This window comes from Budorcas taxicolor, chromosome 12 (genome assembly GCF_023091745.1).
Source record: "Budorcas taxicolor isolate Tak-1 chromosome 12, Takin1.1, whole genome shotgun sequence".
NCBI lineage: Eukaryota > Metazoa > Chordata > Mammalia > Artiodactyla > Bovidae > Budorcas > Budorcas taxicolor.
Genome location: NC_068921.1, coordinates 46,236,582 through 46,262,877, shown reverse-complemented (window position 1 = coordinate 46,262,877; position 26,296 = coordinate 46,236,582). Strand labels below are relative to the sequence as shown.

At 35.8% G+C, this 26,296-nt stretch overlaps 1 protein-coding gene across 1 annotated transcript in view; it reads left to right on the top strand.

The window, feature by feature from the left end:
- DACH1 (dachshund family transcription factor 1) overlaps positions 1-26,296 on the top strand; it is a 468,151-nt gene that overhangs the window by 240,897 nt on the left and 200,958 nt on the right. Inside the window, exon 3 of the mRNA XM_052650244.1 lies at positions 19,156-19,317. Coding sequence (XP_052506204.1) covers positions 19,156-19,317 — 162 coding nt within the window. The remainder of the gene's footprint in view (positions 1-19,155; positions 19,318-26,296) is intronic.

Here is a 26,296-nt window from a genome sequence, read left to right as displayed (position 1 = left end):
CTCCTGATGATGAATTCTTTGTGGGATAAAGAATCTTCTTTTTGTTTGGTTGCTTAAAATTATTGTACCCAACTTTCTAACATGGAGATGTTTTCTAATATATTGAGGACAGCAGAAAGGAAGTATGGAAATGATTTGGGTCCTCGATATGGCTGACTTACTGATTTAACTAACTCTAGTTGTGCTCCTGAAATTCTTTGCTGAAGGACTGCTGTGCTTTTAGGATTATATTCAGTTCAGTTCAGTCACTCAGTTGTGTCCGACTCTTTGCGACCCCATGAATCGCAGCACGCCAGGCCTCCCTGTCCATCACCATCTCCCAGAGTTCACTCAGACTCATGTCCATCGAGTCCGTGATGCCATCCAGCCATCTCATCCTCGGTCGTCCCCTTCTCCTCCTGCCCCCAATCTCCCAGCATCAGGGTCTTTTCCAATGAGTCAACTCTTCGCATGAGGTGTCCAAAGTACTGGAGCTTCAGCTTTAGCATCATTCCTTCCAAAGAAATCCCAGGGTTGATCTCCTTCAGAATGGACTGGTTGGATCTCCTTGCAGTCCAAGGGATTTTTCAAGAGACTTCTCCAACACCACAGTTGTTATGTAATTTGGGGATTTTTCCTTACTTTCTCTCTGCTTTCCCACTTAACTTCACAGCTTATTCCTTAGAATATGATAAACTATGTCAAGACTTCACATTTGTGACAGTGTGCAGATTGTTTCAGGGCTTCCCAGATGGCACTAGTGGTAAAGAACCCTCCTGCCAATTCAGGAGACATAAGAGATGCAGGTTCAATCCCCTGAAAGAGGGCATGGCAACCCACTCCAGTATTCTTGCCTGGAGAATCCCATGGACAGGGGAGCCTGGCAGGGTACACTGCGTAGGGTCTCAAAGAGTCGGGCCCAACTGAAGCAACTTAGCATGCATGCACACACAGAGTTCATTTCAGTTGTCATTCTAGTATCATTTTTATTAAACATGTTTATAGAGTGATATGATAATGTCAGGTAACAGATACTAAGTAAATAATCATTTTCATCACTTAATATTATACACATGGCATCTAAGCAAAATTAGAATTTGGCTACAGCTTCAAGTATATTTTGTTGCTACCCATGTCTTTCCTGTTATTTGTTCTACTTTTGCTTAATAGTTTCTACCAGATGATTGGATATTGATAAATAGTGATTGTATATATTCTATGTTTATTTGAGCTTATCAGGTTACACAATGAAATGAAGGTTTTATTGCATTTATGTTTCAGAGTTTAATCAGAGTGTATTTAGTGTGCTTTTCTATATTGGAAATTTTGAGGCACATTGACTAAAACATGATACTGATTTCTCCCTACTATATGGTATACATTAATACCTTTCCAGATATTTTTGTGTGTCTTTGAACGCTTTGAAAATTTCCACATGACTGAAATTGACAAACAATATGGATCAACTTTCTTTGTAATAATAATGTGCATATTGCTCAGATTTTCACATGAAAATGAAGAAAGCTGGTGGAATGGGTCACTGGTGAAATACTTAGCTTTTTAATGACATATATTAGACTCTCTGTGATTATCAACACTGTACTGTTGTCTTATTAGTCACTTTTTAGTGGCTGAACTAAATGATTTGTTTTGACTGTCTCATTGTTTGGAAGAAAAGCTATTGCAGAAGTTTTATGTCTGTTTTTGGTCTTGTTAAACTAGAAAGGGCATAGTCCTGTCTCAAAGGCTTTTCCTGAAGGACTTACAAGTCAGAGCTCAGTGTCTGAGTTTGTTTCCAAACTTAAATTTCTCAAGTTTCAGAGAGACAGACTTCTATTAGGCCACCGGGCTAGTGAAGCAATGTTTAGATATTATTTCAATCAAAGAACTGTGTTCCATTACCCTAGGATCTATGTCAAGCTGTGGATTAGGTTAAAAAACCAACAAAAGCTCCTGGTGGTTGAAAGATTATAAGTATTTTGCTGCATTACTGCATTGCAGGCATGAGCACGTTCTTTCAGCATTTTCGAGTTTCACAACGTTACAATTAATTAATTGTGTCTATCTAGCTAAAACACTAGTCAGAGTTACTGTCTGCACTTTTAATAAATCCTTTGAATTCCCTTGATCTTTCTTTTTTTCTTATCCTGTCTGTGTACTGTAGCAAAACTTTCCCAAACCCATAAAACTTTGATTAATGGAATGAAGAATTGGATTTGTGATATCTGTTTTCATTATTCTCCCATGCTTCTCTGACCTCGGGGTCACTTTCTAAGTGTCCCTCAGCCTTTTACAAAAACTGATAATAAAAAAAAAAAACCTGAAATTTATATAAAGCATGACCATCCTTGCTGTTACTAAGTTCTTTATCCACAAATACATGCAATAGCCATTTACTATACACATTTATATCTAGTGTTTCTATTCTAGTAGTTTATGTCCCTTCATTTTCTTCACTCTTTCTTCTTTTTGCTCCCCAACCATATGCATGCTTACAAACTAGGTAGAAAATAGAGTGTGGGGAAAAAAAAAGTTTATCATTTGAAAGTATTTTTCACTGTCACCTTTGGGTAGCACTTCATGATTTTTTGCATGAAGTCCAGAACTATTCATTGATTCTAAAACCATCTACTATTAATGAAAATGAATTGCCTCACTCTGCTTCAGTTTCTGATATCCAGATTTAACTATGTTTTTGGAAGAACTGTGTTTTTATCCTCAACTTTCTATGCCAATAACCTGACTTTTTCCTTTTTTTTCCATTCAGAATTTATGGTAAAACATCTTTAATTTCTAGGTTTCCTTCTCTCTCCTTAGTCTCTCTTTCTCTTATAGGCAAATATAGTAGAGAAGCAAAGCTGCTACTATGAACGTGTTTATATCCTCAACCCTAGGAGAACTCAATGTCTCCCAGCTGTGTGAAGTGTATTTCTTAGTAGGGAGGCTGGTCCTACTTTTACGTGGTCATGCTGGTGTAAGCAGCTATCATGTTTGGATTCAAAGGTGGCCCAAGAAAGCGTCCTGGGGACATGGTCTTAGAATGAAGTACAGCCCAATTCTGTCCATATGCTGCCAGGTGGGAACAGGGTTGGGTGCCCTGCTGAGAGTGATGTGCTTTGTGAATAGAATCTAGTTAGGGGTGTCCAGTTCAGAGTATCAAGCCAGGCCTCTTCCCCTTGTGTTTTAGGATATCTAAAGTAAAATGCAGAAGATGGCATCTTTCCTTTCTCACAGCTTAAGTGAACCCTTTTGGTGATGTGAGAATCTATCTTATTTACACTGTGGTGTGGAGATAAAGATATTGTAATCAAGGTCATAATAACTTTTATGCTCAGTATAGTGCTTCCTAAAAAAAAAAAAAGTTCTTTTTTTTTTGAATTAACTTTTAATTTTATGTTGGGGTATAGTTGATTTACAGTATTTTGTTAGTTTCAGGTGTATAGCAAAGTAATTCAGTTATACATACCCACTTCAGATCTAGGGATACCTACAGACTGAACGTGAGAGGATGGAGAGAAGTATTCCATGCCAATGGAAATCAAAAGAGCAAGCACCAGGGTAGCAGTACACATCTCAGACAAAAAAGGGAATATTAATTCAGAAGAATTCAGTGCATTTTCTTCTCTAGAAAATAATGAAAAAAAAAAACTACTCATGAATGATTATTGGTTGAGAGTGTCAGCTAAATAGATAGACTTCTTAAAAATTTGAATTGCCTAACAATAGCATGAATTATTTAGCTTCTAAGTGTATTTGATTCTGAAAATAGAAGTTTTTTTTTTGTCTAAAACAGGGCAGACAGTACATAAATAATGTACTTATTTATAGTATATTTAATTAATTTTAAATCTACAGTGAATATTGTGCACTAATGGTGAGATAATAAAGCATCATATTTTGCTAAGTAGAAGACCCAATTTAAGAGTTATATTTTGCAGAAACAGCTTGTCTTCTTCCTTCTTTTTGTAGTTTTACATTTAGCTAGAGAGATTGTTCACTAAGATTCAACACCTAAAGAATGCATTTTTTAATATTGTTCAAAGCTGACCTCTGCTTTTAGAAAAGTTTATCTGCACTTTTTCATCTGTTTAGAAACATACATTTTTGGTTAAGAGATCGAAGACAATCTTTCTTTGTCTTTTTTTTCTCCTGAGCTAGGGAGGTTGAGATAAAAAAGAATGACTGCTTTAAAAGTCACACATGGCTGTAATTTAAGATTTTTTTCCTCTCATTGTCCGTAACAGTTGAAAGAAACCTTCAATGAAAGTTTATTAACTAGGCCAATGCCTGAGGCAATAAAGGTTCATTTATTACCAGTTTCTTGGCTGTTTTTCTTCTTCTATTTTTCGGTTAAACTCATAGCGTAAGATAATACTTCACAAAATTAAACCTTTGACCTTCTGTAGAGTTAAGTCTCCTTTGATTAGATAAAGTAACAATTTATGGTCCAGCACGAGGTTGCACATGAAATGAATAATATGCAATAGACTCCGTGTGGACTGAGAATCTATTGCTTTTGAAAAGATGAATGCTGTTTAAAGGGGGGAAAGCCCGCTTAAGTGTGTTGTCTTTATTCAATATGCACTTTAGCAATATTTCAAAATGCTTTACTTCCAGGATAAAGTTATGTTTGAATTTTCTAATTCTCAGAAGGAAGATGTATGGCAAAAATACTGCAAAAAGCTTGATAATTCTTTGTAAAACTGTCTTATGAGTGATTAGGCCACACACTCCAGGTATTAACAAAGGCTGAATTATAAAATAAATAGTTGCATGAGAAAAATGACCATTGCTTTTACAAATGGAGTTCTATAATGATGGGACAATTAACATAGTATAGTTTGCAATAACTTGATAAGCTACTATTAACATAACTTATATTGATATTTGATAACTTTTACCAACAAGAAGTGTGAGAAGAACACTATATAATTATAGTAATATTAGACTAGATCCTTTATTTTTAAACTAACCCTTAGGAGTTCAGTTTCTGTTTGTTATGAAAAAGTAACTTTTGTGAATAACAGTAATGTTTTAAATTTTGTTTTGCATAAGGTATGTTATAATTTTGAAATGCCATATGTGTTGCCAGATGAGTGATTAGATATAATTTTCCAGATATTTCTCTCATTTTGCCATGTGTTCTTTTCAAAATTGTTTGGGTAAATTGAGAAAAGTCTCAAATCCATCAGTGAAAATATTTTATTGGAATTGCCTAATGACTCCAGAGTTGGACTATAAAGAAAGCTGAGCGCCGGATGCTTTTGAACTGTGGTGTTGGAGGAGACTCTTGAGAGTCCCTTGGACTGCAAGGAGATGCAACCAGTCCATCCTAAAGGATATCAGTCCTGAATATTCATTGGAGGGACTGATGCTGAAGTTGAAACTTCAATAGTTTGGCCCGCAGATGGGAAGAACTGACCTAATTGGAAAAGTTCCCTGATGCTGGGAAAGATTGAAGGCAGGAGGAGAGGAGGATAACAGAGGATGAGATGGTTGGATGGCATCTCTGATGTGATGGACATGAGTTTGAGTAGGTTCTGGGAGTTGGTGATGGACAGGGAGGTCTGGTGTGCTGCAGTCCATTGGGTTGCAAAGAGTCAGACACAACTGAGTGGCTGAACTGAATGACTCCAGAATAGATACATATGATTTCAGATCCAAATTTGACATTTATTTCTTTCTTCAGCTTCATGGAAGTACAGAAATGTGTACACAGCACAGGCCCATGTTTCACATGAAGCTGTTATGATTAGCTGGTTGTTTAAATTACTAATCGATATGCAGAAGTTGGATGCTTGAGAGAAGTGTTTTAGTTTCAGTTTGGTTCTTTTTCAATTAGCTTAAATTATTTAAGGTGAATAAATCTACTACAGTGATTTAGTTTCTTTTAATAGAATCTCATGGTACAACATAAATTAGGTCAAGAGAAGCCATTGGATCAGTCCAATGACAAACTTAACTCATAAATGAAGAGATGTAAGGAAAATGGAACATTTGCTCTAAATTATTATTGTTTTGAAATAAAGTGAAAGGTTTTATTGGAATGTACAAAAGACTTACATTTCTTGCCATATTAGAAATTAGATATCTCTTTCTGTTGTAATGATTTTTGCAGCAAAAAAGCAAAAAGAGAGAAAGAAGTGAATAATGTAATGCCAACTGTTGGTAATTTTGCTCGACATCCACTTGCGCTTTTCCTAGGTGAGCTGGATTTATACTAATCAAACCTCAAAGGGGAAATCATTTTGAACATCGGTTCAGTTCAGTTCAGTCGCGCAGTCGTGTCTGACTCTTTGTGACCCCGTGAATTGCAGCACGCCAGGCCTCCCTGTCCATCACCAACTCCCGGAGTTCACCCAAAATCATGTCCATCGAGTCGGTGATGCCATCCAGCCATCTCATTCTCTGTCGTCCCCTTCTCCTCCTGCCCCCAATCCCTCCCAGCATCAGAGTCTTTTCCAATGAGTCAAGTCTTCACATGAGGCGGCCAAAGTACTAGAGTTTCAGTTTTGGCATCATTCCTTCTAAAGAAATCCCAGGGCTGATCTCCTTCAGAATGGACTGGTTGGATCTCCTTGCAGTCCAAGGGACTCTCAGGAGTCTTCTCCAGCACCACAGTTCAAAAGCATCAATTTTGAACATAGACAGCATTTATTTCTTGAACAATAAAGTATAAGATTGTCTCAAAATCATACATTATAAGTAACTGGGCTAAATTATACTAAGAAAATTAAATATCATGACTATGACTACAAAAGCATGCCATGATAAAGGCTTCCCGCTACCCTCTAGAGAAGGATGAATAATTTGAAGTTATGATCGAAGAGCTATATTTTTTGATCTTCCTTGTCATGTGAAGTATCTATTTTTCTGAATTAATCATAATTATTCTTTTCCATAGTCCAGCTTTAAAGCAGCAACCAAAACCCTACTTTTCCAAACACTACAATTGAGCTATCACCATTCATATTTTTCTTGAAATCATATAAGAAGAATACATTACTTATAGGCTGAATATGGAGATTCAATGATATGATGGAATAAATATAAAAACCTAATGACAAAAGTTGCTTCAAATAGTCTTTCCATTCTTATCCTATTGTTATTCAGTGTGTGCTTAGTTGCTTTAGTCGTATCTGACTCTCTGCGACTCTATGGACCATGGCTTGCCAGGCTCCTCTGTCCATGGGATTCTCCAGGCAAGAATATTGGAGTGGGTTACCATTTCCTTCTTTATTGTTATTCCATGAACATGGCTATATACTGTTCTTAACTCAGATCCTGACCTCTATTTAGAAAGTGTGTATGTGTCATTATATATATATATATATATATACATATTTTAATATACATTATATATAATAATATATATATATTATATATATATGTATATGTTGTTGTTTAGTTGCTAAGTCGTGTCTGACTCTTTTGCATCCCCATGCGCTGTAGCCTGCCAAGCTCTTCTGTCCATGGGATCCCAGGCAAGAATATGGGAGTGGGTTGCTCTTTCCTACTACAGGGTATTTTCCTGACCCAGGGATCCAATGTACACTTCCTGTGTTGCAGGTGATTCTTTACTACTGAGCCACCAGGGAAGCCCATCTATATCTATATCACTTCAGTTCAGTTCAGTTCAGTTCAATTCAGTTCAGTCGCTCAGTTGTGTTCGACTCTTTGCGACCCCAAGAATCGCAGCACGCCAGGCCTCCCTGTATATGTGTGTGTGTGTGTGTGTGTGTGTGTGTGTGTGTGTGTATATATATATAAAATGATGCATTTATATATATGGGTGTAAAGTTTTATATATATATATATGTATGTATTTCTTGATTCTTTTTTACTTTACAAAGGTTTGTATTACTGCATCCAAAAAACTTTATGATTACATTGTCTCCAGTTATTTATCTCATTGGATAACTCCCACAGACAAGATTTACATGTCGAAACAATCACTTCTCTTATAACTTTTTCTCATCTCCTCCTCTCTGCATCAACAATCATACACTGAGAGCCCTGCATGTTACCATGATTCTAGAAAAAGGAAAAAAGGGAGACTTATTGAAGTATCAAAGGATTTAGCAGAGGATTTACATGGTGTTGAGAAAAGCAGAAAACAAGTGGAAAGATTATCCTTAGACTAAAGTGCCAATGAGGTGACTCTTTGACAGGAAATTAAATTTATGACACCGTTTTCTCTTTTCACTTACTACCTGCCTGAACTGTTACCAATATATTGATAAGTGGCCTCTTATAAAAATATCCTTTCAGAATGTTAATACTGTCAGTTACTCTCAGGTTGGTAAGAGCCACCTGCTTGGGGTCAATGCTTTTTGTAATTTGGTTTGACGAGTCATGTAGGTAGTAACATATATTGGGCCATAGACAAATGTGAGAACTTCTAGTGCCCAGTTTAGTGGAGAATGGAATAATGAAATAACAGCAATTCAAGACAAAGATTACCTCTTTTTTTTTTTGTCAGTTATTCTGTATTCAAGATATAGAGAGGAAAATAATTTATTTGCTTCTCTTCTATTTCTTGTTACTCTGTATTTAAAATATAAGACTTAGGGTAATGTTATGAACAATATATTTCATCAGTAGTACAGGTTAAAAATTTTGTGCACAAAGTTGAATGTCAGTTCTAAAAGTTGAAAGTCAATTCTAAAGTAAGTCAACCCTGAATATTCATTAAAAGGACTGATACTGAAGCTCCAATACTTTGGCCCCCTTAATAAAGAGCCGACTCATTGGAAAAGACCCTGGTGCTGGAAAAGATTGAGAGCAAGAGGAGAAGGGGGCAACTGAAGATGAGATGGTTGGATGGTGTCACCGACTCAATGAACATGAGTTTAAGCAAACTCCAGGAGATTGTGAAGGACCGGGAAGCCTGGTGTGCTGTAGTCCATGGGGTCACAGAGTTGGACATGACTTAGTGACTGAACAAAAAGAAAGTTGAATTATCATTGTTTTCACGACAAATAGATTCTAAAAGTTATAAAATGGAATCACAAATGAACATTTATATCAGGTTGTTAAGTGAGGTTAACTTATACTTGTGATATTATCTGTGTCTATAACTTTGACTTCCTGTGTAATCCATAAGCTACTTAAGCAAACAGCTTTCATTTTCCTTCAATGATTCCATAGTTTACTGTATTCTGTAATTTTTTTTTTAGATTTATGAACAGAGTCAGTGTGGTTAGTACTGAAGATGGAGTTAGGGGAATTGGGATTACTCTATCATTATTTAATGGTATAACTTTATAGAAATGATTAACCTAGGTGCCCCTAAATTGCATCATTAGTAAAATAAAAGAGTTGCAGTAGATAAAGTCTTTCTCTTCTCTGTTTGTGACAAGTCCAGATTCCAAGTGTCTGCTAAATATTTTTCTAAAGGTGGTAATGTTAACAGATGGAGTAGAAGTAAAAGTTTTATATTCAAAACATTGTGTCAGGTTTAACTTCCAAAAATTGCATATTTTCTTATTTTAAATCATAGTAATTTAAACATTTGAATCGATTCTGTTTCAGCCTGATTCTATGGGTTAGTGTTTAGAAGGTGAGTGTTTCAAAAACTTCCGTGAAAATTTCTCAGTGATTTTACATGTGGCCAAATGACATCCCCATGGGATTCACTCCCTCTGACTTCACTACTGCTGTTACTTTGTAAACTCTCTGAGGCTGCAGATTTCAAGCTAATCAGTAAAGAAAGCTAAACTTGATGTATACTTGATTTACTAGTCATTATCAAGATTATAATACACTTCCTGTATATTTCTCCAAATTAGTAGATTTTTTGTTGTTAATCCAAACATTTAAAAACCTAATTTAACCAATTGAAAACTGGAAACTGGTATAGTGACTATTTACATTAACAGTCTCAAAGACCAATTTTTCTCTTCTAATGTACCTTAAGAGAAAAACTTACATTCAAAATCTTCAGCCTCTCCTGCTTTACAATAAAGTTACTTATTCTAATTGCTTATCATTTCTGTTATCTAATCATTTAATGGTGAGGACAGACATATTTCAATCATAATTTCCATTTAATAGAAAGTATTGAGAAATAAGATAAATGTGAAAATTAGTTTCAGTTTTTTAGACAGCTTGCATTTAAATAAGGATAGGAAGAAGACAGAGTGGAAAAAAGGTACTGGTGTTTTCAAGTTGTTATATTGAGCCAAGAGTTCTTCTAAGACTTGGAGTGATTTCAATTGAGTTGTAATTCAGACTCATATGGAGCTTACAGTGCACCTTCAATAGCGTTTTGCAAAAAGTCTATAGGACCTGTCAGGAGCAGAAAGATTACTTCACGGTAATGACTGTTGAAATGAGCTATGCTTTTTGATGTTTTACTTTCTGAATCAAATTGTTGGACAAGATTAATTGCACACAGCGAGAATTTTAAATGAATGACTATGTAAAGCATTAAATATCTCTGTATGCCACTTGGGGGAGAAACACCTAGAAGGCTTAAATGAATAAATGAATTAATGCACAAAATGCCTGGGCTAATTTTAAAATTCCTTTACTAAGTATCTTATTGAAAATAGAAACCCACTTTATTCATCTGTCTTGGTTATATTGCTCTGGTTGAGGTAATTTAATATTCTTGCTTTCTCTAATCTTCTAATTCAACAGAAGTAAACAATAGGTTTCATAAATTAAAAATACACTCTTCTGAACATGCTTATAAGATTAAAAAAAAACAAGGTTGTAAACATTTATGACTGAAACAAACTAGATTGTTCAAATACTGCCATGATGTATCATGTATATCAATATGGCACTGATATCAGTTAGAATGCAAACAAGGTTTTAAATGATGTGCCCCCTCATTTCAGCTGGAGAATCCGCTTCACACCATCTGCCTATCAGATGGTTAGGAACCAGGACTGCGTATTAATGCCACATGTTCGATTTTCTTCCTTCTTGTAATGGTTAGATTCATATTGCTAATAGCTGTGCATGAGCACTGTCGATGAAATTTCTGTGACGGTGGAGTGATGAGATATTTATAAGCCGCCTGTCTCTCTGAATAATCAGTAGGAAGAATGCCAGACATAAATAACTTATCAATTCCAGAATATTAATAATAACTACCATTGGCTAGAAATGAGTGCATGTTAAAGTGTTTTTTTTCCCTAAGTTTGGGTAAAGTGACAGACTCATAAAAAGTCTATCATATGGAAACTTTAAATGCTTACTATCTCTTGCTTATAACTAATTTTATTTAGCCATTAAGTCTTAGAAAATACATTTTATATGGAATGTGATGTAAAAGTAGACAACATATCAAACATTTGGAAGTCATCTTGTTGTCTTTGAAACCAAAGATCAAAGATTAGACCTTTCAAGTTAATGAGCAAACAAACAGATCAGAGAAAGAATTTGACAGCAATATGTCTCTTTTATTGATATTTATAATCTATAGTTGTAATCTACTCTTTATAACTAGGGATACTAACTTATTTGAAATAAATAGAATGGGGGTACTTTTCCCTTTTTTGAGAGAGCAGTCAGGAATGTATAACAGTATTTGAAGTATTTGAAAGCTCTTTTGATAAAATTTGAGAGCAAAAAGAAAATGCTATCTTTGCAAGGAAAAGGCTCTTAAGCAATAATATTGCCTGCTTCTCTTCCAAATGATAAACCCATGGATTGGATTTTGGATATTGAATTTGAAGTAGCAAAGGCTTTGTATCAATATAACACAGAGTGGAAAGTTAATGATTTTATGATAACTGATTGACATAGACTACTAAGTCAAAAGATTGGATAGAAGCATGATTTTCAGGTGTCCATTTGTCAAATGGCTAGATTCTAACCCTACACTGTTGGATAGCTTTTGTCATATTTGCATTTTGTGAATAATTGAACAAATGTAAAACTAAATAAAAGTGTGCTGGATTTTATGGGTTACTTGAAAATATTTACTACCATTTGCAGAGGGTTTAGCTGTTGTGTGCATTATTTTACCTTTATTCCCCACAACACTTCTGATTGGAACTGGTATCTCTGTTTTAAAGATAGGAATTTTGAAGGTTTAGGAATTACATAACTTACTGCATTATTTCATAAAAATGTTGTCCAAAGTTTGTATGACTCTTTAAAGTGTTTCTTTCAGCCACCATATGTTTACTCTTTCTATGATAGTGAGTTTAGATAACTAGTAATTCCCATGTCAGTCACTTTTTCAAAAAGAACTTTAGAATATTTTAATAGTGCCTCAAAAAATAAAAGTATTATGAAAAGAAACCTATAAGCCAAGATAAAAAAAAATCTAACAATAGCTAGGTAAAAGATAATATAGAATTTGCTCTGAAGGAGTAAACAGAATGGAGCCCACAGTAATGAGTTTGTAGTGTAATTCAAAAGCTAATATGACAAGCTGTATTTCCAAATGCTGTGTAAAAATATGCTCATTCTTTTGTAAGTGAGAGTTTATAAAGATCAGATAGAAAAAAAAAAACTAAATATCTCTTCATGCTCTAAGGCCTATGGATTTTAACTGAAGTTTGATTCACAGTCCCTTTTCTGAGGGCCAATAGAGGGGCTAGGAATTGCACAATGTATGCATGACTTATTATCCTTTCTCTGAAGGAAAACTTTTTTAAAAAAACACAGAAATTGTCTTTCAATACATTATTTTATCAGTGATAGAATTTTAAGCACACATTAAAGTCTCCCCATTGATGATGATAAAATAGGGTTTAAAATATTTTAAAATAAAATAAATTTACACAGTATTTGACTACACAGTTTAGTGCATGTTTTGATCTTTGTGTATAAAATGCTATGATTGTTCTTGGGGCGTATAAAAAATAAAATTTCAGGAAGTAAAATAGATGATTTAATCTTTCCTTAGTGGGAGAGATTCTTTATTCATTTATTTGTTTCTTCACTGTGCACCTGCACACGTGCGTGCACGCACACACACACACACACACACACACACACACACACAACTTTTCCCCCAATGAGAGAAAGAAATCCGATAAAAATTCTACGTGATTGAAGAATAAGGAGAAGCTACTCAAGCTCTTTGGTTAACAGTTACTGTATACACCAAATAGATTTGTCAATGTAAATGGTTGGTTGACTTAATCACGTACACAACAACTGCATTTATATCACACAGAAGTGCAGCGTTACCTGGCTGACCTCTTTGCTTCTGCTGTGCTAAGCTACAGGCATAGAAGACTCAATCTTCCAAAGTCTGAACTTGCAGTTCTGAGTCTGAGTCTACAGCAGTGTGTCTCAGATCCTGATTATTGAGTTATCCTAATTTTGTATTTTAACAAGTTTCCTTGTTGGTTCTGAACTATACTCACTTTCAAAATCCATTGCAATGTCTCACCTTGTTGATTCTTAACTATACTCACTTTCAAAAACCACTACCAGGCTAATAAGATTTTATTGTAAAATGCAGCCACACTTTAATATGGTATATTATTGTCATCAAATAATCTAAGGGCAGAGAATCAACTTGTTGAAAGATAAAAATACAGATTTTTCAGTCCATCTCTCAGAAATGAAAAGTGAAAGTCGCTCAGTTATGTCTGACACTTTGCAACCCCATGGACTATACAATCCTCCCAACCAAGGGATCGAACCCAGATCTCCCATTGCGGGTGGATTCTTTACCAACTGAGCCACAAGGGAAGCCCAAGGATACTGGGATGGGTAGCCTATCCCTTCTCCAAGGGATCTTCCCGACCCAGGAATGGAACCGGGGTCTCCCACATTGCAGGTGGATTCTTTACCAACTGAGCTATGAGGGAAGCCCATCTCAGAGATAGATTCTGTGAATCGGCCCCAGGGAAGATAATCTTCCGCTTTACCATGCTGTGCAGCTCTATTTGATATAGATTATCACTTCAAGAAACTGGATTACCTAGTTCTTAGGGAAAAAAATGACTTGTTTTGTTTGGGAAGAGTTAAAAGCAGTCATAAACGCGCTGTTTCAGGGTGGGATATTGGAGAATATCATGAAATCTGAATATGAGGCAAGTGGAAAGAGTTCTAAGTAGGAAAAGCTTACATAGGGAGAAAAAGTATGTGGTAAATGTTATGGATTACCAGTGTTTACACAAGCAGACCATTCTTTTTTAAATTATTTCATATTGGATATAGTTGATTTACAATGTTTTGTTAGGTTCAGGTATACAGCAAAGTGATTCAGTTATATACATATATAAACATATTTATATTTTTTCATATTCCTTCCCATTATAGGCTATTATAAGATATTGAATATAGTTCCCTGTGCTATATGCTAGGTCTTTGTTGTTTTTCTGTTTTATATACAGTAATATATATCCATTAATTCCAAACTCCTAGTTTATCCTTCCCCCAGAGTTTTTCCTTTGGTCACCATAGTTTGTTTTCTAAGTCTGTGAGACTGTTTTGTAAATAAGTTTATTTGTATCGTTTTTCATTTCCTCATATAAGTGATATCATATGATATTTGTCTTTGCCTGATTTACTTCACTTATTGTGTTAATCTCTAGGTCCATGCATGTTGCACTAGCAAGCCATTCTTGATTTACGCAGGAAGAGTTTTAACACTGTGTATTCTCTATGAAACATAAACAAAACACTGGAGCTTTTTTGTGAATTTGTTACACTGTTCTTTCAAAGGAAGCTTCAATAGGGAACAAAATATACAATGGGACCTCTTTTTAAAATGAGTGTCTATATTCTAAAGTAAGTTTTTACTAGAGGCAGCAAGCTGGAGGGGATTTGAGAATTACATTAGAGATTTGAAAGGGCTATGACAAGGCCAACAGAAAGTGCAATAAATGCAGAAGTGAAGGTGAGACTTTTGTAATTGTCTCCAGCAATGGAGAGTAAATGCTTATTATTAAGTTAATGAGATTTGCTACTTAGTATATTTTTATTGACTGCTATATATATAAAGTGTTTTTAACAGCATACATTGATATTGTCAAAGTGAAAGTCGCTTAGTTGTGTCCGACTGTTTGTGACCCCATGGACTGTATTGTCGATGGAATTCTCCAGGCCAGAATACTGGAGTGGGTAGCTGTTTCCTTCTCCAGGGGATTTTCCCAACCCAGGAATCAAACCCAGTTCTCATACATTGCAGGCAGATTATTTACAAGCTGAGGGACCAGGGAAGTCCAAGAATACTGAAGTGGGTAGCCTATCCCTTCCTCAGCAGATCCTCCTGATCCACGAATCAAGCTGGGGTCTTCTGCATTGTAGGTGGATTATTTACCAGCTGAGCTACCAGGGAAGCCCGATATTGTCAAAATAATGCCCATATTTCTCTTGTGGCTTTCCAGGTAATCCAATTTCAGAAGCATTTTTTTCATTCAGATACAAGTTGTGCCAGGCTTTGGCTTCAGTGTTTGAGATACTTATATTAATTTGGTGTTATAACCTGGTTAGAGGAGTCAGCCCTAACTAACCCCCCGAGCAATATCCCTCTCCCCACTCTCCCCCTCAAAAAAAAAAATGTTTAAGGTATTGAGTTTATGTTCTCAGATTTCACATTAAAGTAACCCAAGGAGCAATAAATTCAACTCAAATATACAACTCAAAATAACCAGAGTCTCAAATGATAGAACTCAGCTCTTTGTATGGTTTTAAAGCTCTGTGAGTGATTCTAATGTACAGAGAAGACAAATTCTCACTCAACAGAGCTGAGAACACATGCTCTACTCTTGTGAAGTAGGGTGGGGAAAATCAGCTCTTTAAAATAAGCAAGTCTTAGATTAATTCTTGAAGTGTTGGAGCTCTTTCCCAGGTAGATTGAAGAGTCAGAATCTTAAGCCTGCTTCCACTGAAAAAAAAAAGTGAAATGTTAGTCAGTCGTGTTCGACTCTTTGTAAGGCTGTAAACTGGGCCTGCCAGGCTTCTCTGTACATGGGATTCTCCAGGCAAGAATACTAGTGTGGTTAGCCATTTCCTTCTCCAGGAGATCTTCATGACTCAGGGATTGAACTTGGGTCTCCTACATTTTAGGCCTATACTTACTGTCTGAACCACTAAGGAAGCTGATTAAAGAGTCAGGATCCTGAGCAGGCTTCCTGTGGAGCATCATATTTAAGCCATTACATGATGGATGCAGGGACAGGTCTGGGGGATGGGACTGGACAGCTTTTCTAGAAAGTTTGAACACCATGTGCAGAGTCTAATTTGAAAGAGGAAATGTCTGTTAGAAGATGCGAAAGACGTCTATGTTTCTGAAGCGCAGAGAGCAAAAGGAACCTGGTGGAAAGATAATGCCACACAGAGAAGCAGAGGACTGAGTACATAAGGGCCCTGACAGACACATGAAGCACCCAACTTGCTCCCCAGAGCAGGCATTGAATGCCAGGATTGGATTTGCATTTTCATAAGGTTATGTTGACTGCTGCAGGAATCATAAGAGATTGAAAGTAGAGAAAGTAAAAGCTGTTAAGAATAATTACAATACTCCATGGAAGAAATAGCGACAGCTTGTACTAGGGAGAGCCAGTAGAGATGGGGAAAATTGGCTGAATTGGAAAGTTATTAAAGAATTAAATTTGAGGACCCATCAAACATCAAGGTGAGTTAGTAGAACTAAAATCAGCAACTGTTGCAAATGTAATAGCTTTCTTCTTGTCATCATGAAACCATACTGAAAATAGAATATTTTAAAAGTATTATAGTTAAGTTATAGCATGTATGTGTATCATACACACAACTATTTGTTGGAATATGTATTAGAAATGTAAACTTGGGGAGAAAAATGTCAAGTGGAAAAATAGAAGTGTATCATAAGTACTCTTTTCATAATACAATTATTGGAGCATTTTTAAAAGTCAAGGGTTAATGCAGGCAGATAAGGAGAAGTAGGATCTTTGAGCTGAGGGGGATGTCATATCCTGCAGGAGTCATAGCTAAGACTGGGCTTGACTTATTAAAGTAAAAACTAGAACACAAGGCCTGCCTAATTTTTACTAAACATAATGTGGCATTCTTCACACAGTTTATATTATTTAATCCTTCTATTATCCCTTCGTGAATAGGATGACTTCACAGATGAAGAAAACATACTTAAGAAGATTTTATAGCTTATGTAAGGCCATATCATGCATAGTTATGGTTCATGCTACTGAGCTTGATTCAGATCTACCCAATAATAACACTCATATCTCAAGTTGTAGGTTTTCTTTTTTACTTGCATACTATGGAACAAGATTTACCTGCTGCATAAATCAAAGATAAAGATGTGTCATAAATTGGAGATGGGACAACACCAGGCAATAAAGGGAAAGGACAAGTGGGATGTTCACACTGGTGACAAGGCAAATTGAGGAAGAGAGATTTTCTGGGAAACACAAACAGAATTTTAAGAGAACAGGAAAGAAAATGTTCTGAAACATCTTTGAAGGAAATGAGTAACTGGGGAGTAAATTCAATCATAGGAAGAGGAGAGAATCTGTTCAAGTTGGGACTTAAATGGCAATAAGTGTTCAGTTCAGACCCAGATGAATTCCTTTAGTTCAGACCAGTGCCTTTTTAGGGGGTGGTTTTCAGTTTGTCATGCAAAGATCCAGTCTGAAAGTTTTGTTGCATTGGGGTGAAAGTTGTCAGGGTGTTTTTGGTCGGATCTGAAGGAAAGGTGAGGTCTTCCCCTAACCTCTAAAATAAAGCAGAGGTTTCTAGGGGAAAACAAAAACAAAACTTTCTTTAATTCCTGAGGCAGTAACTTATTTGCTGTAGTAACTAGAAGTGATGATTAGTGGGGAGGAAAAGGAGAAGAGAGGTGTTCAGTCTCTAATCCACCAGCTGTGAGTGGAAATAAATCATACAGATAAATTCAGAGTGGGCTGAAGCACTGTAGCCAGCTCTGAAGTAGCCATAGCAAAAAGTATGAGGGCAGTGGGAGGGTATATCCTTTCATAGACGTCAAAGTTCTAAAGTTAAGAGAAATCATTCACGTAGTGCTCAGACATGTTCAGCTATTTGTGACCCCATGGACTATAGCCTGCTAGGCTTCTCTGTCCATGGGATTCTCCAGACAAAAATACTGGAGTGGATTGCCATGCCCTCCTCCAGGGGATCCTCCTGACCCTGGAATCGAACCTGGGTGTCCCGCATTGCAGGCAGATTCTTTACCATCTAAGCCACCAGGGAAGTGATGAAGAATGTCAGGATGAAGTGAATTGACTTAGAGGTTCACGCTGCTCTGAAACCTCTGCTGGATACCTGGAGCCTGTACCTAAAGCTCACTTCTCTTTCTGCTCTTCCGTATTGGTCTCACTGTTATTTCTAATTTCATGATCACTCCTTTAAAAACAAAGGTTATTTATTTATTTGGCTTCATCAGGTCTTACGGCACATGGGCTGTTTCACTGTGGTGCGCAGGCACAGTAGCTTCCAAGTGCAGGCTCCAGAAGGTGCAGGCTCAGTAGTTGCGGCACACGGGCTGAGTTGCTCCATAGTATGTGGGATATTAGTTCCTTGACTAGGGATCGAACCGCTGTCTCCTGCATTGCAAGCAGATTCTTAACCACTGGACCACCAGGGAAGTCCCCTTATGATCACTCTTATCTGTCATTTTCTTAGTGAACAGAGACAAAATGGATAAATATCATGGCATAGTGATTAGAAGGGTTGACTCTGGGACTAGAATACTGGAGGATGAGAAGTAGAAGAGTCATCTGGGACATTCGATGGTCTGTGAGAAAGTGCAGGCTTGAAGACACAGAGCACATGTGGGCCTTGGGGCCAAGTTCAACACAGGGGGAGTGAGGCATGAGAACAGGGAGATTTAGGGTGATTAGCTAGCTTTCCAGGTCTAGTGAAAAGCTTGGTGAATTGTTAAGCAGGTTATATTTTTGCCCTCATTAGGCAGCTGGACAGCACTGGAAGCAGGCAGAGAATGACATATTCAGATGGAGTTGTTTGAGAGAGAATTCTGGCCTTATTTCTACTATTATTCTTCTACGTACGAATTATGCTTCTGCTAATACTGATGTGGGAGTTTGGAGAGCATTCTGTCCATTCTATCAATGTTCTTTCATTGGTTCATTGAGAATGAATATACGATATGAGAGTATTGCATAAAGGAATCAGATACTCCAATATGTTTGTATATGTGTTGTATAAAGTACAAGAGCTCTTATGTGAAAAATCAGAATTTGCATTACCCCATTTTTAATTTGTTCTTTGAAGGTTTGACAGCAGCAGCTGCAGCAGCTGCCGCTGCTACCAATGCAGCTATCGCCGAAGCAATGAAGGTGAAAAAAATCAAATTAGAAGCTATGAGCAACTATCACGCCAGTAATAGCCAACATGGAGCAGATTCTGAAAATGGGGACATGAATTCAAGTGTTGGTAAGTTTTCTGTTCAGTGAAACTTACTGTAATCATTTTGTTACTATGTGACTTTCTTTTACAGAACCTAGCTATTGGCTACCCATTCAAGAAGTTGTTCCTTTTAGCTTTGAAGATAGTGTACCTTTTGAAGAAGCCAATTAGCCTAACAACATGTATTCTAAATAAATAATTGACAACATTATTTTTTAAATGTCAGAATTAACTTTAAGTCTGCAACTCCTACTATAAGATTTTAATTAACATATTTCATAATACAAATAAGCTTTATTAGTTAGAATTTTGAAATAATTTATTATACACAAGGTGACAGAAGAACATTTACAAACAAAACCACACACTACTAAATTTTAATTCATTGGTTACCAAAGAAGAAATGTGCCTTAGCAGCAAAACATAAACTTTACCTTCTCATGTGCTGGCTGCCAAGAATAAAAATTATGCTGATAATTAATACTTTTTGTATAGAACCATTATCAATTTCTCTTATTTAAACTATGCCACTTCAATTTCTTAATTTGATCTTTTTTGTTCTTGAGATGTGGAGAAAAGTGAGATTAATAGCCACTGTTTAAAATAAAAGAAACAACTTTATCTTTGCAGAATTCTTTTGGGTAATTCATTTTGTCAGTAAACTTCAAGTGAGGGCTATATTTTTATTGATGATATCTTTTGTATCTCTGTTTTTGAGATACAACATTTTATCCTCACCAAATTATTTTTCTTTAAAATATAGAAATCATGCTCAAAATTTAATGTAACATGAAAAATTTGGATGCTACAAGATATATACAAGAGACTATATCCATAATATATGTTCATGAGGGAGGCAATAAGTTTGGCGGTTCAATTAGATTTTCTTTTCTATGCTGCGTTTTAACAGAGTACCTCTTTAAATAATCAGTATCTGCTTGCTTTCAGTTCCTTGATGTATAGGTACAGGTGTAGGAAGGAATGCTGTGGACTTCAGTGATAATCATTTTCACCACAGTTCACGAGATCATGTGCTAGATATGAGTAACATAGTAAGTAATTTTAAAACACATACACAAATACCATGGCTTTAGTGATGCCAAAATGGAATGTACAGAAGAGGAAAAGGAGAACTTTTTCATCAGAACTAGGCAAGAGAAAGAAAAGGAGCAGTGTTAACGGCTTTGATTTGAGAGCATGATAAAGGAGAGAGTAGCAATACTTAGAAGGATGGAAAGATGTGTAAGAAAGCCAAAGAGTGGCACAAAAATTGAAAAGAACTAAAGGAAACATCAATGTTCACATTTATGGTGCTTCTATTAAGAAGACAGAGGGCAGTGGGTTCTTTAGGTTATAGTTTACACACTTCAATTTAAAGTTTTAAAAGTTAAAAACTATTGAGGCAAAATGAAAGAATTATAATTATTTTTTAAAACTGTTGATTGCACACAGTTTTAACATAATGGTCGATTACTTTGACTGATAAAATAAAGCAAAATTGAACACTTTTAAAAACAAGTAATTAGCCATTATAAACCATCTTATAATTCCAAAACATAATTTGGATTGTTTTCAAAATTTTAGGAGAGTTAAGACTTCAGTGCGATTTATTGTTGGTAGTTGGTGTTGTGAGGAGGGATCTTTGTTAGTTAGTGTAATAACATTTGAACAAAATATATTGAAACTTTATACCTCTGTCAGATTTCCTGAGCAACAGAGCAGAAACTGGCTTTGGAGAAACCAATAGGCATAAGATAAAGAGAACATAATTAGGCATTGACATACTCTTAACATTTAATATTATGAAATAACATTTGCTTTCTGATCACCTTGTGCCTACCATAATTATTTGGATACCTAGACTATCATAATGGCTTAAACAAGGATCAGTTTAAATTTGTGTTTTAGTTGGAAGAAATCACTTTTCTTCCATTAAGGTATTTGCTTGCTAGTTTATATCGCTTTTAGTTTTGACACATATCATCCAGTTTGAACCAGAAATGGATATTATTTGAATTTTCCTAGAGGGTCTTAATATTTTGAGACTGTGTTAACATTAGTGCTACCATTAGTCCCTAAGGCACATAGATCATGTGTTTTATATATCTACAGCTGTTTGGGGGCAAAATGTTATCATTGTCATTTTTCTTCTATTCTCACATACCACTATCCTCTAAGAATTTTTGATTTATTATTCTTCTAGAGCATACCCCTTGCTCCCTTCTTCTTTCCTTGGAGATCAGGGAAACAGAGTTTGGAGCAGGGAGTGCGTAGAGCGGGAGAAGGTACAGGGCAATGGTGAGGGGGAGTTGAGTTTGCATAGATCACAGTAGTTGCTTTAAAACGAGGCGCAGTTTTCTCTGCTTCTGAGGACAGTGCCTGCCTCTTGGTAAGTGTCTAATAACTACGACTTATTAAACACTTCTTAACTGCTATGTGACTTTGGAAAGTTATGTCAACTTACTGAGCTTTACATTCCACATCTGAAAAATGGCATAAAAAATAGTATCTACATCATGAGAATTAAAGGAAAGCATATTTGTCAAGTGTTTATCATTTTATTCATTACAATGTCTGTTTATCACACTTTTAGTCATGTGTAAGGTTGGTTGTGTGGGTATTGTTTTTGGTATTGTGATTATTTCTTCCAGCTTGCCCTCCTGAAAACCACCTTCTTCCTCTTTTTATAGCCGTCAACTGTTTCCTCCTGTTTTCCTATGCTCTCTGCTAGGTGTTATTTGTTAAGCTTCATTCCTGTGAGGAAATTTGGGGGCATCTGTGACACCATTTGAATTTTGTTGTGTGTTTGATTTTAGCTTATTCTAGGAACTCAAAAATAATCCTAATAGTCTCAACACTCACGGGGCACGTAGTCTAACGGGGGACGTGGTTAAGTAAGACAGTCATAACAGGATATGGTGGATCCCCAGGAACATCAGTTAGCAGGAGGCGCTTAGGAAGTGGTATTGAAGCCTATGAATTCCAGGAGGAATCCCAAGAATCTCAGAAGCTTTATATTTCAGGATACAAATGTACTTGCTCTCATGAATCTATCAGCCCTTTGAAGTAGAAAAACCCCTCAGAGAGGTGCTACTTAAATGATGTATTGTTACTCTCAGCCCTGCCCAAATCTAGTGGCATTTCTGAAGTCAGTTCAGGTTCTTTTTTTCCCTTGTACTCATCTGGCTCACAAGTTCTGTTAAACGTTTCAGGTCTCTGTATGTAGAAACACTCTATTTTGCCCCCTCTTGGTCATAAATAAAATCCTTCTTGCCCTAGAAAATAGATTTCTTTTTTCTTTTGCTTGGTTTGATTTGGCTTGGTGAGGTGAGGGATGTTTTTATTATAGATGAGTGTGTCTAGTTCTTAATATATTTGCAAAAATTAGCCAGAAAATAAAGGTGTTTGAAGAAACCTGTGACACTGACAAATAATTATTTTACATCCCAATTTTACTTGGTAACCTTGAGCTCACATCTTTCCAACAGAATGATCACTTTAGGAAGAAGTGAGGACTTTAGGATAGACCCGAGTAAGGCATCGGCAGGCTGAGTAAAATATATGGCCGTGTCGCCATTCTCCCTCATCCACAATCAATTGGATTCTTTTAGTTTAATATTTACTTGCTAAGATGAGATGCTAGTCTGCATGGTGATAAACAGTCTGCTCCTGGCATCTGAAGGTGACCTGTCAGTTCATATGGACAAATCTCCTGCTTACTGAAATGTACAAAATAAATCATTAAAGCAGGCAGGTGCTCATTCCCAGATTTAAATCACCATAGATTTATGATTTGAATTAATGCTTCATTTGGCCATAGAAATAGATGCTGAGACAAATGATATGCACTGGTTGGGGTTTCCATACTGTAGCCATCCTGATATTGATTACTGAGATGTCTTTGCAATCTCTTGTTTATATCAAGTACTATCTTGTGACAGGTTGGCTGATATAAGCTACATTGCAGATAAGAAGGAAAAATGTCCTGGATTCTTTTTAGTGGCAACACTATCCACAACATACAGACCAGATAAATTGCTATTTTTTTGCTTTAAGGACTGATCTACATAACCATCTTAAAAAATGCTGCTTGGAAATTGGGACTGGGATATTGGAAAGGCAGAATTTAAAACCGGTGAACCCAAGGTCAATTTCATAGTCTCTGTAGCTGTGTTTTATCTACTTATCTTTTTTTTTTTTTTTGGCATCATGCACATTTTTGAGGATACTAAATTAATCACAATCGATTTAATCTAAATAAAGGAAACTTAATTTAACTTCTAGTTTTTAAATGCTATATAAATATTGACATAGTAAGCATCTCTTAATAGTTTCTCTGTTATTTACATACTTGCTAAACCTAATATCTTACTCCCTTAACTAATGACAACAAAGGAAACGACTCTTTTAAATATAAATACATTAAATATTATTTCCAAGTACAAGCATTTGTGGACTATAATTTACCAAGAGACAGGAAAAGACTGCATTTTTACTTCTCTTAACATTTTATTTAAGGAAAACACTATGTACACAGTTTAAAGAATACAGGAGGATTTAAGAGGGACCTTTGCCACCAGCTAATATCTGACTCATAGAACTGGTAAACAGCTATCAACAATAGTAGATTGCTTGCTTCGTAGGAAATGAGTTCATATCTATTCAAAATGTGATCTCAAAACAGATGTCCCAAGAAAATCTTATTGTTTAAACTATAGTCATAACCCCAAACTGCTGTTATTTCTTTGAGGAAGTGAAGTAATCTTAAGACTTCAGAGTTTCTCCTCTGAACACCATGGAAAGTAGACGAGAATACCCTAATGCAGTGATCCACAAACTGAACACATTTCATATGCCTGAAATGTAGGATTTGTTTGCATTTTCCAAATTCTCAATAGTTAAAAGGATATAGGAGTTTCAAGTAAAAACAAGAATTTGAGTTTGGGATTAAACAGCTGTGTGTGTTTTTCAATGGTATTCCTTACTTCTTACCTCTGTCCACCAACCGACAAACAAAACAATGATGAAAAAATAAAAAATAAAAAGCTGGGCAGATAGATAATAAAATTATCTTCGCCATCTGACCATCCCCTTAACTTTTTTTTGCTAGTCCTGAAGAAATAAAATATTTTACATTGTAGTCATTTCCTTTCTTCTATCTCACGTGTCTATTTGGAAGGCAAAATTAATATTGTGATTTCAGGAAAAAGTCTTGGAGACCTTGAGAAAGCAAATAAAAGGAAACTGAGAACACAGGCCACCAAGCAGAGCTCTGAAGTTGCGCGTTGGATTCTCTGCTTTGGCAATGTTAATGAACCTCAAATCCTTCCTATAATTAGATGAGGGAATTGCTTATATTTTCAAACAGATGATGCTGCTATAATGAAACGATTGACAGGGAATTTAAGAGTGTCTACAGTAGTCATTTGGTTTCCGTTATAAAAAAAAGTTTAAAAAGAAGATTGGCTTTAGACATAGGTCCTGAGAGAGGTAGTAATTTACATAGCATGCTGTGACAGGTGTCTTTGTATAGGAAGGAAATAAAATGGAAGACTAGAGAAATGATGGGCAGGTATAGCAATTTTTCGGGGAGGGGGTGTCCTGTGCTTTTTGTGTGTAGGTTCTTTAAAAGGGGCCGAGACTCAAGAGATGGATCCGGATTGAGTGCACAGCTGTAACTGCTGATGAGCTAATTGCTCCTTATCTCTCAGCCCCATTCATCTTCATTTTTTACCAATTACTGAGAATTATCTGTGTTCTCAGTTGGATATGAGAGTTAATCCTTTTTGGTTAAGCTGGCAGTACTGTGAGCAGATTCCAAATCGGAGGGTGAAAAAGCCAAAGCAAGCTTGCTCTAAAAATGTCTCCAGTTCAATTACAGTATCAGTGATTCATAAGAAATTTGCCATTGTTTAACAGATTAAATGTGGAACTTTTTTTTTTAAAACTTTCTTAATGTTTCTTTTCCTAACAATGATTGCTAAGATCCTTCTTCCTGTCTGATGAGTAAAATTTAACAATATTAACAGCCAGAGTCTTGTAAACATGGAAACAGACAAGACTTCCCTAAAAGACCAAAACACACTGACACATGAAATGAGAAATATTTTAGAACTGATAGCTTTCAATTTATATATAAACACTTTTAATCAATGCCTTTGCTGTCTGTGGCTTCTCACATGGTGAGGAAAGTATGTCCAAACATAAACCTTTTCACAAATGTCACATTAGTGGAATTTTAATGGAAGGACCACATAAGCATCTCCTAAAAGTGTAGGACCTGCCATGGTTTGTAATTCAGTTGATGGTGAATAAGCCATATGGTTCACATCATTTCCTATGTAAAAGATGTCTTCATATCCTGACATTTCCCACAAAGTTGCTTACTCCAACAATAAAAAACTAAAAAGTAGTAACCTACTCTTTCATAATTTTCAATGCATTCTTAAATATTTAATATTTCTTTCATTTCTTCTCCATGAAATATTTTAAATAAGGTAATCTGATGTGAAAATACAAAGAATAAATAGCTAATTTAAGACAAATTATCATTTGAAAAGCTTATAGTCTGATCAAAACAAGTCCTTCTAGATGCTTCTAAAAGCTGAGATGGGAAGCAAAGGGCAAACTATGTCAGAAGATTTAGCTTCTAGTAATAACATTGCTAATAAGTAACTTAGATAGGGCTCTCAATTTCTCAGATTTCTTATTTAATAGATAAGGAGCTTGATGCCCACTTAGCCTTTGGCTCTAAAATTCTTTTATTTTTGAAACCTGAGAAGAAGATCAAAAGCAAGAAGTTATATTTTTTACAGTGATTTCTATAATCAAACACAAAACTGAAACAACTTAAATGTTCCCAAAAAAGGCAGATTATGTAACCATTACCTATGATGGATAAGGGTAGAAATACTTATTTGGAATATAAGAATAAAAGAGGATCCTGTGGTAATAACTAGTCATTTTATTAGGCTCATTTTCATGATTTTCTAGATAGTGCTTGGCA